General features: G+C 36.8%; 1 protein-coding gene across 5 annotated transcripts in view; it reads left to right on the forward strand.

Moving 5' to 3' along the window:
• Positions 1-13,930, forward strand: part of DGKB (diacylglycerol kinase beta) — a 700,192-nt gene that overhangs the window by 656,342 nt on the left and 29,920 nt on the right. For all 5 annotated transcript variants that reach the window (XM_032305332.1, XM_032305334.1, XM_032305329.1 and 2 more), the window contains 2 exons: positions 8,034-8,154; positions 9,396-9,456. In XM_032305332.1, coding sequence (XP_032161223.1) covers positions 8,034-8,154; positions 9,396-9,456 — 182 coding nt within the window. The remainder of the gene's footprint in view (positions 1-8,033; positions 8,155-9,395; positions 9,457-13,930) is intronic.

Below are 13,930 nucleotides of genomic sequence, written 5' to 3' on the forward strand. Positions count from 1 at the left end.
TGACATGCTTCTTAAAATGTAAAGGAAAACTTTCTCACAGAGACCTTTTGTACGTATCTGAATCCCTTAACGTGTCCATATACAAGGGCTTATTCTTTATTTTTTTTTTTAAATTCAGGCTCTTTGGAAACTTGTCAGTACATGATTAATAAGCATTATGAGGTGAATAGATACTGAAAATCTCCTATACAGTAGTTGATTGCAAATTTTCTCTTCTAAGTGATTCCATGTGTTGAAAGGATTTCTTTGCTAACTTTGTAATTGACATGACAAAGGATATTGCATTTCTTACAAGTATTTACAAATGAGATTCATTTTAAAGTCCCATCCAAATAAAACTACTTAGGTCAACGTTAATTCAACTTAGTAATCCAAGACATAATATCATTCTTTTCCTGTAGCCATAAAGTTATAAAATAAGATTATCTTATAAGGCAGAAGAAAGAAAAAAGAGATTATCTTATAAGGCAGAAGAAAATAAAAATAGAAAAATCTAGGTATACACTAAGCTATACTAACTTGTCAATAGGTAGCCTCTTAGATATGATGGTCCGTTTGTCTGTAGTCTATTATAAGCTTGAAAAAATGAAAGAACAAATTAAGCAGAATCTTCTGTGACTTGAATCATCCTTTACTAGAGGCCCTGATGAGTCATGAGTGGCTCTTCTTTAGATGGGAAGGCAATGATCCTATTAAGTGTGTTGTTAGAACTTGAGACCATAAGAGTTCCCGTCCCAGTTCTGCTCTCATGTCCTGTTGTCAGCTGAGAGGGAGTCCTCAGTCCTGCGTAACAGCAAAATTCCTTGAACACACATACTGTTCTAACCAGCGCCTGTGGCATTCCTGTTGTGCAAAGCCCTGAAGCCAGAAGGTTTTCAAGGATTCTCTGGCAGCACATCAGATTGAAGGAGATAATCCTATATTTTACCAATACCAAAAAGTTCCAAATGAAGGTTACTGGGATTTAATTTTATTTAGTCATGTGTAACCTCTTTTCTGAAGACATACTGCCAGGAGTCTAAGATGTCTTTCTGAGCGGTAGGGTTTTATGCAAATGATTGGAAAAAGCACAGTAACCCCAGTATACTGGAATCTTTCAATCACTTGTTAAGAGTATGATATTTATATGTAACCGGGATAAACTAGATGTAAAAACAAGCTCTGTTATATGGTAAATAACTTGCTGCATTACTGTGTTTCGTCCTTATTTTAATTTTCACTTAGGTTTTAAGTGAGGGCAAATGCATTACCACATTCTTAAAATTTTATTGTTTTTCACAAGTGTTTCTCATATTTCGTTGAAACTAAAGGACAGAGAAACATAGTATTAGATTTTATAATATATGTCAAGAAAATAACATTTTCATAGTGTTTCTGGAAACTGAATGTGAAGACTACATAGTCATATGTAAAATCATGTTGGCACTGCCTTCTAATAAGTTGAGTTTGAATTGGGGTGGTTTCTTTTCAGTTGCTGCTGTTTAATTCTTGGAAGAATGGCAGTTGGTCATCTCCCTGGTGACTTCACCCTTTTAGCATGCATCAGTGTTGGGGCGCAGGACGCCCCTCCAGAAGCTATTCAGAATTTGCTGACATCGGCTATCATTCATGAGCACTTGCTTTGTTTAGTGATGGTGCTGATATGAGGAGACACATGAAGTAGCTCGGTTTATGGAAGAGGGCAGAGGAGGCATGGTGCTGTGAAAACAGCCCCCCCCACACACACACACACTAATGGCCCATTCACACAGAAAACAAGCCACAGCCTTCAGTCCCTCCACAAAGCTTCACAAGAACAAACTAACTCAAGAACCCAGAAGCCGCAGCAGTGTTCAGAATCATTGCTAGCCTGTGCTCCCACCCTCTCTGCTTACATTTACTCATAATATACATTGTCAGCTGCAGCAGTACATTGCTATGAGAAGTCTTTAAGCTGATTCTCTGTGGGCCTTGTGAATGAAATGCTTACAGTTTCTTGGGTTGTGTGCCCCCCTCCCCGGGGTGAAGATCTCTTTTCAAGTATGTCATGTAACAAAGCAATTTGCCCTCCCTGAATCACTTTGGTCCCAATAAGGGAGTTTGTTGACAATATGCCACACTGTGATTTCTGGTCTTTACTTTTTTTGGATCCATTTAGGGAAGTTCAGAATTTTAGAATGAAAATACATAAAGTTATAGTCAGCTCTGGCTGGTTGTTTTCAAAAACCAGATGGCTTTAAAAGAGATGATCAAATCCATTCTTTAAAAGTCATTTTTAAAAGCAGGCATGTGATTCTACTATATATATATATATATATATTTCTGTATGTGTACCTTAACCCCTTATTTTTCAGAGTTTTTAAAGGGAATGGGGTATTTCATACTGCTAGATTTTCCAAAAACTCTAGTTAATCCATTTATGTACCAGACTGTAATTTTCGAAGGTTTTTTTTTTTTTTTTTTTTTCATTTTAACCACTTTGGATGGAAACTATTCCAAAACGCATTTTGCATTTTATAGACTTCTTACAAGATTCTTCAGAGTATAATTCACACATGACCTGGAATAATCATTGTGAGTTTTTTATACTGTATTTTAATTCAGTGACAACATCTAAAATGATTTACTGGTAGGATTATTGATGATACTATTCATGTTGTTGTTATTGTTTTCCTTTTCCATCTCTGGTAACATTTAATGGTCCTTACTACTGTCCGCATGTACAGTAACATGGAATTTGGAGTCAAGTATACCTAGATCAAATACCAGATTTGTGAAGGCTTGGACAAGTAACATAGTTTTCTCATCAATAAAATGAAGAGAATAATATCAGTTTCTAAGGGTTATTGGGAGTCTTCAATGAAAAAAAAAATTCCTGTTCATTCCTGAGCAGAGAGCCTGCCCATAGTAGGTATAGGGTGTATGCGTTAACTCTCCCCATTACCCTGATAGACCTCTAATTGCATGGTATATAACCTTAGGTGCTGAAAATCTTCTTGAATGCTTAGATACTTGTGCTGTGAAACAAAGTCCATATTAATAAACTGTTGCTTTAGTTCTCTTTAATAACCCCCATTTTCTTATTTGCATTTTCTTTTTTTTTTTTTTAAGATTTTATTTATTTATTTGAGAGAGAGACAGTGAGAGAGAGCATGAGCGAGAAGGTCAGAGAGTGAAGCAGACTCCCCATGGAGCTGGGAGCCCGATGCGGGACTCGATCCCGGGACTCCGGGATCATGACCTGAGCCGAAGGCAGTCATCCAACCAACTGAGCCACGCAGGCGTCCATGCATTTTCTAATTTATGGAGGTCAGGGAGAACAGCCAGTTGTGCATGTGAGGAACCATCTGAATAATCAGTGGGACAATAGATGGACATGTTGAGGAAAAATCCTCAAGCGTTCACTTAGATGGATGAATTTCATATATATCGTGGCTTTTTAAAAGTTTATTCTGGAATCTTCGGGCATGTCTCATATAGATGCTAGCTAAAGGAAGCATCACTAGAAGGCATAAAACGTACCCACACTCAGAAGGTGCAACTCCATAGATATTTTGGGCTCACCCTGGCCAAATAAGGACTTAATCGATGCTGATATGATTAGCAGTTTATGGTGATTACAGAATGTCCATGCTGAGTCAGTGAGTGTACCCCAGGACCTGGCCTCCATCCATGTTGCAGCATGTGGCTGGACACCAGGCATGAAGGAGTATGCCCTGCCCTGCCCCTTCTTCCCTTCCCTTCAGTACACATTATATTCTACGAAATGCTGAAATGCTACAACCCACATTAAGTCTGTGTTTGTAAGGCGTCCTCTTCTGTTCCCTCACATATGGCAGTCTGAAACAATTACATAATGAGACATATTATCAGGGCATAACTGTCAAAAATGAAGAGCCTGAGCTGTGAATAAATATTACCCACTTATTAGCTGTGCTGCTCCTGTGTTCTCCAACCCTGGGTTTTAGATTTTATAAAACTCTAAACCTTAACCCTGGGTTTTAGATTTTATATTCATACCCCCTGATTGCCTGCATAACAAAATGATGCAGCACTAACAGTATTCAGAAAACAATTTATAATGTCAAAGGCAAATTAAACTTTAAAGTAGTGTTTCTTATCCTATTTGTGATATAGTCTGGTGAAATCTACTGACTGTTCAGAGCATGTTTTCCAAAATTCATAAAAATAAAATATATAGGATAATGAAGGACACCAAATATATTGAAATACTTTCAAAGAGTCCCTGGCCCTGTGTGAAGAATGTTGCCCTAATATGATTCCATTTCTGATTATTTCATTAAGTTTCTTCCCTCTGAAGGACTTCTTCTGGACTTTCTATTTTAAATATAAAAATATCAAATTTGGCAGATTCTCTTACTTCTGTTACCCCCATAGAGCCATTTAGAAAGACATGTTAACTCTTTCAAATATGTACTCTTCTTCCCCTGAACAAAAGCAGTCTCTTCCTCAGGATCGATATACCCTTCAGATTACCAGGATGTCAGGGGGTGTCAAAACTCAGTGGATGACTCTCACAGGTGGAGCTAATTCTCACCTGGATCTCTGCGTCTCATCCTAATTTGTGCATTCCTGTATAGTACTCCTCCCCCCACCCACACACACGTTCAAAAAGTCCAAACTGGATATAATGACTGCACATAATGTTGAACATTAAGGTGCTCATTTCTTTTATAATAAAGTAGTTGGAGACTTAAGTACTTTGTGATTAACAACAAATTGTTGATGAGGAACTTCACAGTACACAGAGGTGTTGCGATCCTATGGTTGAGAACAACTGTTTTACTCACGGATACATACCCTGACGAAGGAAGGACATTATGCCATTCAGGTCACTGTGACACCATTTCACCTTTATCTTGACACTACTAACGTGAAAATTTCAACGGTCTAATTAATTGCTTCTCTTAAGCAGAGGTTGGCACTATTCTCTAAAGGTCCAGATACTGTTTGTCTTGGGCTCTGTGGGCTATATGGTCTTCGTTGCAACCACTCCACCATAGTGGTATGAAAACAGACATAGACAAAATCTAAATGGAAGAGTGTGGCTGTGCTCCCATCGAAACTAAATTATGAACACTAAAATTTAAATTTCGTGTATTCTTCAGATGTCGCAGTCTATTATTCTTTTAAAATTATTTCCATTTTGTAAATGTGTAAAAGCCATTCTTAACCAGCAACCCATACGAAAACAAAGCAGCTGGCCAGACTTGTTCCATGGGCTGTAGTTTGCTACTTCAATTCTTATGTATGAAATCTGTAGCCAGGTAGCAAACCAATTAAGCAGGTTCATCAGATTGGTTATGACATCCCAATGGGACCTACATGTACAATAATTTTAGCTAGAATATGAAATGAGGAAGTCTTTGATGTTTTTAGATGATACTACATATAGAAACAAAATGTGAAATTATATAGATGGAAACTACCTTTGTCTGAAATCAATCAAGATCCATCTCTCAAAGGCAATAAGTAAGAAGCATCAGTTTTACACAGACAGTGCAGACTATTATATTTAAAAATGTGGAAGTGTTACGGAAGCAAATCTGTACAGCACAAATTTAGTGTTTCTTTTTCTTTCTCTTTTTTTTTTTTCTGAACACCTAATTTAAGGAAATGGTATTAATTTTTCTTTACTGCAGTTAGCAAATATTCCACTCTTTCTATGTAGTTCTTTGTATTAAGAACATGAAAATTTGAAAGCCTGTCTTCTAAATCTGTAAGAAATATCTTCATTACTGATTACTAATGGTAGAGATTGATTTTCAGGGCATTTTTTTGCAGGGAGAAAAACAAAGACAAATTAAAAGAAAGAAAAAAATCAGAAGGAGGGTGGTAGACAGCAGCAATATGGTGTGGGTATAGACAATCCCTGTGATTCATGGAAAAGTTAGGGCTCACAGATTAACTGTCATGAGAAAGTGTTTTATTTCTTGTAGAATTGTTCCCATCAACCAGATCATTACAAGATTAGCACAAAATTTCCCCTAGTTAAGAATCCAGCAGTTGCAAAATATGTAATACTTCATATGAACTTCAATGTTGTTGTTGTTATTGTTGTTTTATAAATATCACCAGACACACATCTGGGGTTTTAGTGCTTGCCACAGTGTAGTTTTCTGGTTGACATATATCTAAGAAATGCGTATATTAACACCCAGGCTATAGAGCCAAGTACATTTTAGTGCGGGCTACAGCTGAAAGAATATGTTTCCATTCCTTGTCCATCTGTTCTTGGCAACATAAATTTAAACTAGAAACAGAATAAGTTTCATGAGAAATAAGTCTAAATAGGGTTTAGAACAGCAAGGTGAATGCTCTAAGTTATTATGACTTGTTAATACTTGATTTTGTAGTTAGAATGTTGTGTTGAGTTGGAGAAATCTCACCCTGCAGCTATAGCTTCAAGTTTAAAAAAAAAAATAGTTGTGGGTTGTTTTTTGTTTGTTTGTTTGTCTATCAGTTCATTTAAAAAAAAAATACTGTGGCTTGGTCACACTATCTGTTTTAAGGGCTTATATTTGCCAATGATCATGAGCCCAATGAACTTTGAGATTTCAGAGTGCTTATTTGCTATACACTTGAACTACACTAAAAATGCATCATCTATGTTTGTGAGCTCCATGCTGAAATGGATTCATTAGTGGGGAATGAGGGTTTTCCAAATGGAGTCCACAAAACACACACGTGCTTGTTTTTCTGCAAGTCCGTCTTCAGCTATGACCAGCTATTATATTAATATCTTGTAAAATCATCGTGTATCACCCACTCTGTGCTAAAATTTCCCTTTTTCTGCTAGTAAAATAATACTAAGCTGTTTATCTGCATTTGAAAATACATGGGAATACATGAGAATACTAAAATATGATAAGGTCATATGTGTGCATCTGGAATTTTGCCTTCCTCTCAAGGGTCCGGCTATCTGAGCTAAATTGGTAAGCTGTGTCAGGGCTGTGTGTCAGAGCTGGGCTCTGTGGGATTCCTCTGATTCGAGGGCAACCTCTGCTTCTCACTGAGCAAAAGTCTTCAGGTTGGGAAGGGACCTTGAAGCTCACACAATCCAGCCTCTTTCCCTATATAAGAAGCATTTATATAATTTTGAAGTCTCTTTTTCTTATATGGTTGATTTATCAAATATAACATAGTGGTTATGTGTCAAGGTTGTTGGGTTCAGATTTTGGCTTTGTGACTTCCTAGGTGTGTTAATATGAATAAATTAGCTTCTCCAGTGTTCAGTTTCTCTGTCTGTAAAAGAGAATAATCATGTTTACCTTCAGTTGGTTTTAAAGGGAAGCAAATGAGATGATAAAGTGATTAGTCCAGTGATAGGAACTACTTAGTAAACATTCATTAAGCAAAAGCTATTACTATTAGTGTCTTTCTCCTGTCCTCTGTTAGAAAAAATAATTGCACTGGGCTAATTTTCTAGGTGGCTCCCAAATAGTATTTTAGTAGTATATTTCTTATCATCAGAAAAATATCTCATGAAACTAATACTGTTTATTGAACTTCCACACAAAGTTACCTACGACTATGGACGAGTCACTTGATGACTTAGAGACTCAGTGTTCTTATCTCTAAAATGAGAAACTTTAATTCCATGAGCTCTAGGGTCTTTTGTTCGAGTAATTTAACAAAATCATGTTTGACAGCATATCCTCATACTTTATTTATAGCATTGAAATGTGTATTTGCTGCCAAATGTATAAACGTTCCATATATACATGTGGAATAACATTAAGTTTGTTGATGTTAAAAACTACTGGTATATTTTTTGGCATTATTTGGCTCCGAATTCATTCTTCCCATTTTGTTTTAGATCAAGCTGACAGCCGATCTTTTCCCGCAGCACCTCGAGGTTTAGTTAAACTGAGAGCTTTAGACGTAGGCCATCTTTTTCATTACTTTCAGAATCCAAGGCAAGCTTTCTTTGTCAAGTAGCTTTCATTTTTCATCTTTGTAATATCTAATGGCATTAAATTGTACACATATGGATCTCTACTGTAACCTACAAGGCTTCTGCTTTCTTTCAGATCTGAGTGATCAGCTGCTGGAGGTGGTTGGCTTAGAAGGAGCCATGGAGATGGGACAAATCTATACCGGACTGAAGAGTGCTGGGCGGCGGCTGGCACAGTGCTCCTCTGTGGTCATCAGGTAGTTTTTTCTCTATAATTGAGAAAGGGGGTTGACATGGTTTAAGTGCAACCTAAGGAAAAGTATCCAAGACTCTGATAATAACATCTGTCTTATTTGTGTCTCAAATTACCAGTAATTAATACTGATATATTTCCACATAATGGGAATTGGCAGATTTTACAAAGTTTTGGTTAACTATTACTTACCAGGTTTGAAATTTGATGTTCTCTTAGTTTGACCATGGATACAAATCTAACATACAAACTTCATCCCCTGTAAAATGGTTCTCACACAGTTCAGTTTGCTGAAGCATAGAGGATCTACCAGGTACATTGCCCAATAGAAACACTGTTGAGGCACCATTAACTTAAATTCTTTCATAGACTAAAGTGCACCGTTGTTTCTATAAAATTAAATAATCCATTTATTGTATTGTATATGTGTATTCAATTTAAACCTTTTTAAGAAACATTTTTCCAAGAATAAATGAAACAAGATGGGAACGGGAGGGAGACAAACCCTAAAAGACTCTTAATCTCACAAAACAAACTGAGAGTTGCGGGGTTGGGGGGTGGGTAGGGAGGGGGTAGTGGGGTTATGGACATTGCGGAGGGTATGTGCTATGGTGAGTGCTGTGAAGTGTGTAAACCTGGCGATTCACAGACCTGTACCCCTGGGGCTAATAATAAATTATATGTTTATAAAAAAAATTAAAAATTATAAAAAAAAGAAACATTTTTCCAGAATTTTACCTTTAGGGGAAAAAAGTCTGCTTTGATCCAACAGTGAAACCATTGGGTTTATAGCACAGATATAATTGGTGTTACTTGTGTGAAAATGTTGATACTGGACAGTCTGAGACATCAAATACCTTTCCTTCAGGTTTGCAATGTTTTCATGGAAACGAGGGGGCTCTTTTGGCTATAGGAATTCCAATTATATCATTAAACATAAGCCCCCCAAAATAAATAAAAATAATTTAAAAATTATAAAAACATAAACCCTGTATTTTTCTTTTGGCATTCGTAATGTTTTTTTAATCATCGCATTTACCTGGAAGCTCTTAATATTCCTGTGATCAAGGTACGCTTCAGGGTACTCATTCATAGTCAAGAATTGAAGTCCCTTTCAGAAGAGATCAATTTAGAGCCAGCTCTTACCATATTTGCATTCTCAGGTCTCATCATCTTATATCTTACATATAGTCTGTTGTGTAAAGTTTTTCAGTGTTATACTTAAAATGAAATATTTTCCCCCAGGACTAGCAAGTCTCTGCCAATGCAGATTGATGGGGAACCGTGGATGCAGACCCCGTGCACAGTGAGTACAGAGTAGTTGAAAGGCTATGTCACTTCATTTTTGCTTTCCAAATATCATGTACTTCTATCACTAACTAATCACATACTCCTGTAACTAAATAACCACAATAACTAAGCTTTCGATCTATCACCAAGTACCTTTTCCTTTTTATTTATTGATGTGACAGAGCTATTGTTTTCAGGTTTGGGGCATCATATGCCCTTGGCAATGATTTAACCTTTGAATATTTGTGTTAGTCTAAGTGCAGCTTTTAGATATCATAGATCAATTATAAACTCTGGAACTAATCAAAATTTTAAAAATGCTTTAAATCTTTCTTGTACTTGTTTCAGATCTCCTTAAGAGAAAATTTTTTATGGGCCTTCAGACATGAGTCTCCCTGAATCATTATCCATCTGTTCTTTTACCTCCATTTGGGGATTTGAGGGCATCCCTCTTTGTAGAAAACTCCCCCATCCTTGTTTTCTCCAGAATAAGATATTATTTAAGTCAGACATTTAGACGCCCCCCACAAAATTCCAATTTCCATTTGTAGAGTGAATCATTTGATTTACATATTAAAAGTTCACCTTGGCTGCTTTGTGGAAAATGGATTATACTGAGTAGCCCCTGGGACAGAGTCTCACAGAGGAGTCTGGACTTGAGCACCGATAGTGACAGAGAAGAGGATAAATTTGAGCTACTTTCTGGAATGGGACAAGAAGAATTTGCTGTTGAGTTCCCTCGGGGCTGAGAGAAGGAGATGAATCCAGGTTAGCTCTTACATGTAAATGATGACGCATTTACTGCGTAGTTACGATTGGGAGGGCAACCAGTTAGGGAATGAACAGGGGGTCTTAATCTTAAACTGGTATGAGCATTGTGCTAAGTGCTGGTGTTATATGTTTAAGTTTGTTTTGTTTTAAGTTGAGATATAGTTGACATTCAAGATTGTATTGGTATATTAAATAGTCACATATACATTAAATAATGGACCTCATCATTTTTCAGATGGAGAAAACAGAGGCTTTGGAAGGTTCCATAACTTACTCAAGGTCAGATATGTAGCAGAAATGGAACTCAAACCCAGGACTCTTTAAGGCCCCTTCTCTTGACCCCTAATTTAAACAGATTTAGCTCCAGATTCCAACCAGTGCACTGTAGCATGAAAAAGGGAACTTTTAATTTTACCTTTCCAGTGGTTTTACTCTAAAGTTATTGGCTTCCTCTTTGTGTATATCAGACAGATATCACCTTTTGTTTATTCCTAGCATATTCTTTTCAGTATATTCCTAGTATATGGTTTTAGCTCTTTGAACCCCAAGTTTGCAAATCTGTTATTCTCTAATAATCATGTAAAACAGACTTGTTTTAAAGATCTGTTGATTGGCTACTTCCTGTGCTTTCTGCTATCTTTGTGGGGGGTTCCAAATAGCTTTAAAAAGATTCCTGTTCTCTCTTTTCCAGCGTGTAGATACTCACATCTTTGTTATTCTTCATGCTCCCAGTGACACTTCTGAGTTCATGTTTATACTCACACCGGTGTTGAAAGTGTTGTTACTGTTGCTACAAGTGGTGGTGGTGATGGTGGAGGTGGTGGTGGTGGTGGTGGTGGTGGTGGTGGTGGTGTGTTAAGGCACTGGTGATGTGTGCTGGTGCTGGTGGTTGGGATGAACTGGTGGAGTTGCTATTGATGGTCGTGGTGATGCTGGTGATGGTGTTGTTGTTGTTGGTGGTGGTGGTGGTGATGCTGGTGATGGTGGTGTTGGTGGTGGTGGGGGCGGATAGTGGTCTGATGATGGTGGGGGCTAGTGGCAGTATTGTCTTTAATGAAAGGTGAGTTTTCATCAGCTTGGTTGACAAGAGGAAAAATAAAAAACACCTTCCACAAAGACTCTGTATTTTTTGGATTCTTCTCAGGATGAAAGGAAGTTTCTTCCTTTGTCCATGTTTTAAATCCAGAAGGATTTAGTGGTAATAATAATATCATCTAACATGTAGTAAGCTTTTAGTTTGTGCCGTGTACAGTTTGAGACACTTGACCTGTATTGACACATTTAGTTTTCACAAAAACCCTATGATTAGTTTCACTTTATGGATAATGCAGCTGAAGCAGACAAAGGTCAAATAGTTTGCCTGATTCCACACAGATGAAAAGTGGCGGTGTAGAAATTAAAATGCAAGTAGTCTGGCTCCACAATCTTACTCCCCACTGTGGATCTCAACCTGTGAAGGCCTGGGGCCTCTGCTGGAGTGTGACTTCTGATAAATCACTTACTGTCTTTTCCAGCTTTAAAAAGTCTATGTCTATGAAAATCTACTGTTTTAGAATGATTTTCAGTTTATTTTACACAAGCACTTCTAAAGATACTTTTGTTAACTTAACTTTCAATTAGTAACAAGATACTTAATTTGCCTGTTAATTATCATGATCTATGCAATTGTTAAATTAGTAATAATATGTATAACTTATGTTTAATTTTCTTTCTTTCAGTTCTCTTATTCTTTTAAAACATTTATTCCAGTCTATGGTGGGCCAAGAGCTGTACTAGACTATGGCTCATTATTGTCATTTCACATTCTGGCAAACTCTGCTTTTCCTAGAACCACATGGAGTTCTGAACTTTAAATTTCACTTTAAATGAAGAGAGTGTTTAGTCTTCATAGCATTGCAGTGGTTTAGCCAAAGAGTATGTTTGTTTCAATTGAATTAACAAGATGTTTTTTCATATAGAATATCAGAATCTATAGCTGAATTTAAATATCCATTAGCTGATATCTAATTTATGAAGGAATTGCTTTAGATATAATGTTAGAGCATAGCAGAAGTTCTGTTTTTCTTTAAGTAGAATATATGAAATTGAAAGGCACATGATAAATGGTCTTGATTCTTATATCAAATGTATTTTTTTAAAAATCAAAGTAATATAAGTTCTGGAGATCAATAGTGGTGATGGTTGCACAGCAAAGTAAATGAGCTTAATGCTATTAAGCTGTATGCTTTAAGAATGGTGAAAATGTTAAATTTTCTGTTATGTATATTTTACCACAATAAAAAGTAAATTAAAAAAAAAAGAACTAAGATAATATCTACCTAGAAATTTCAGCAATCCAGAGTTGAAATATCAGGAAAAGCAAAACCAAGAGCTTAAAACTTTGAATATATACTTAATCAATGGAAATATGTCACGTACTCCTGTGTTCACAGTTTCATAATAGACATTGAATTAACAGAGAATGGACTTTGGCCGTATAACCATTGGCCATGTTAACAAACGTATCAGTCTAAAGAGACAATTCCAGAAGACTTTATATTAAAATAGTTCAATAGATTTTTCAGGCTGGACTCCAGAGCCTAATTATTGTCCCCTTTTTGTCTTCTTGCTCCACAGTGCTTCTTTGTAAGCATGTCAAACATACTGATTCTTTTATCAATATGTCTCTATCATGGGGAAGAAAAAAAAAAAGCAGCTTGAGGAGGAGGGAAGAGATATGGGAAGTCATAAACTAGGTCGGATTTCATTTTATATCCATTCATTACAAGTGATGGGTGCCCAGTAAAGTTCTGTGATGTTAGGAGATGCCTTACTAAGCCACCTATATACCTAAAATGGACTCATCACCTGCCTCGCACCCTCATCCCCCCAAACATATGCTGACTTCTTATATTCCAAAATACTTGCTCCTCCCTTTACCATCCTGAGTTAGTGAAACTGTTATGTACCCAGTGTTTCCTAAGCTAGGAATCTGAGAGCCGTTCTAAACTTCTCTCCATACCCTCAAATTCAAATACCATGTCCCCCTACCAATACGACATTTTTCTGGAATTTTTTCCTTTCTTCAATCCCCATGACCTCTGTCCTTGATTTGGCCTATTTCATTTCTCTCACACTCCTGGCAATAATCACATCAATATTTCCCCATCTCCATTTTTTTTTCCCATTTAAATCCTTTCTTTACCTTTCTACCAGAATGATCATGATAAAATACTAAGCTCACTATGATACTGTTCTACTTAAAATAGCTTAATTTCTTTCTGACAAAATATAATTTGACTCAAGCTTCCTATTTCACCAGTATCACCCCCTACTTCCTTTTACTCTCCTCACACACTTCCCTTATGTCCAAATAAGCTTTTCTTCTTCTTTAGTTGATTTATACAACTTAGCTTGAGACTCGTTTCATGTTGCCCCTCCTCTATAAAGCTCTTCCAGAACATTGCCACTTCCTCCACCCCATCGACCCCAGCTAGTCTAAAAGCCCAGCCTTAGTGCTTCCTAGCCTTATGTAAGCACTTACGATATTACACTGAAATTATCAACGTTATCTGCTAGCTTCTTGATAGATATAAGCTTATTGGGGTCATGCACCATGATTTTGATCATCTTTCTGTCCCCGGAGCATAGCACAGTGCCTTACACATAATTACACTGCCAATGCCAAATGCATTTTGAGTTTGTGAATTTCTTAAATACTTCTTGAGGTAGTATAACAA

This window comes from Mustela erminea, chromosome 11, assembly GCF_009829155.1.
Source record: "Mustela erminea isolate mMusErm1 chromosome 11, mMusErm1.Pri, whole genome shotgun sequence".
Lineage (NCBI taxonomy): Eukaryota > Metazoa > Chordata > Mammalia > Carnivora > Mustelidae > Mustela > Mustela erminea.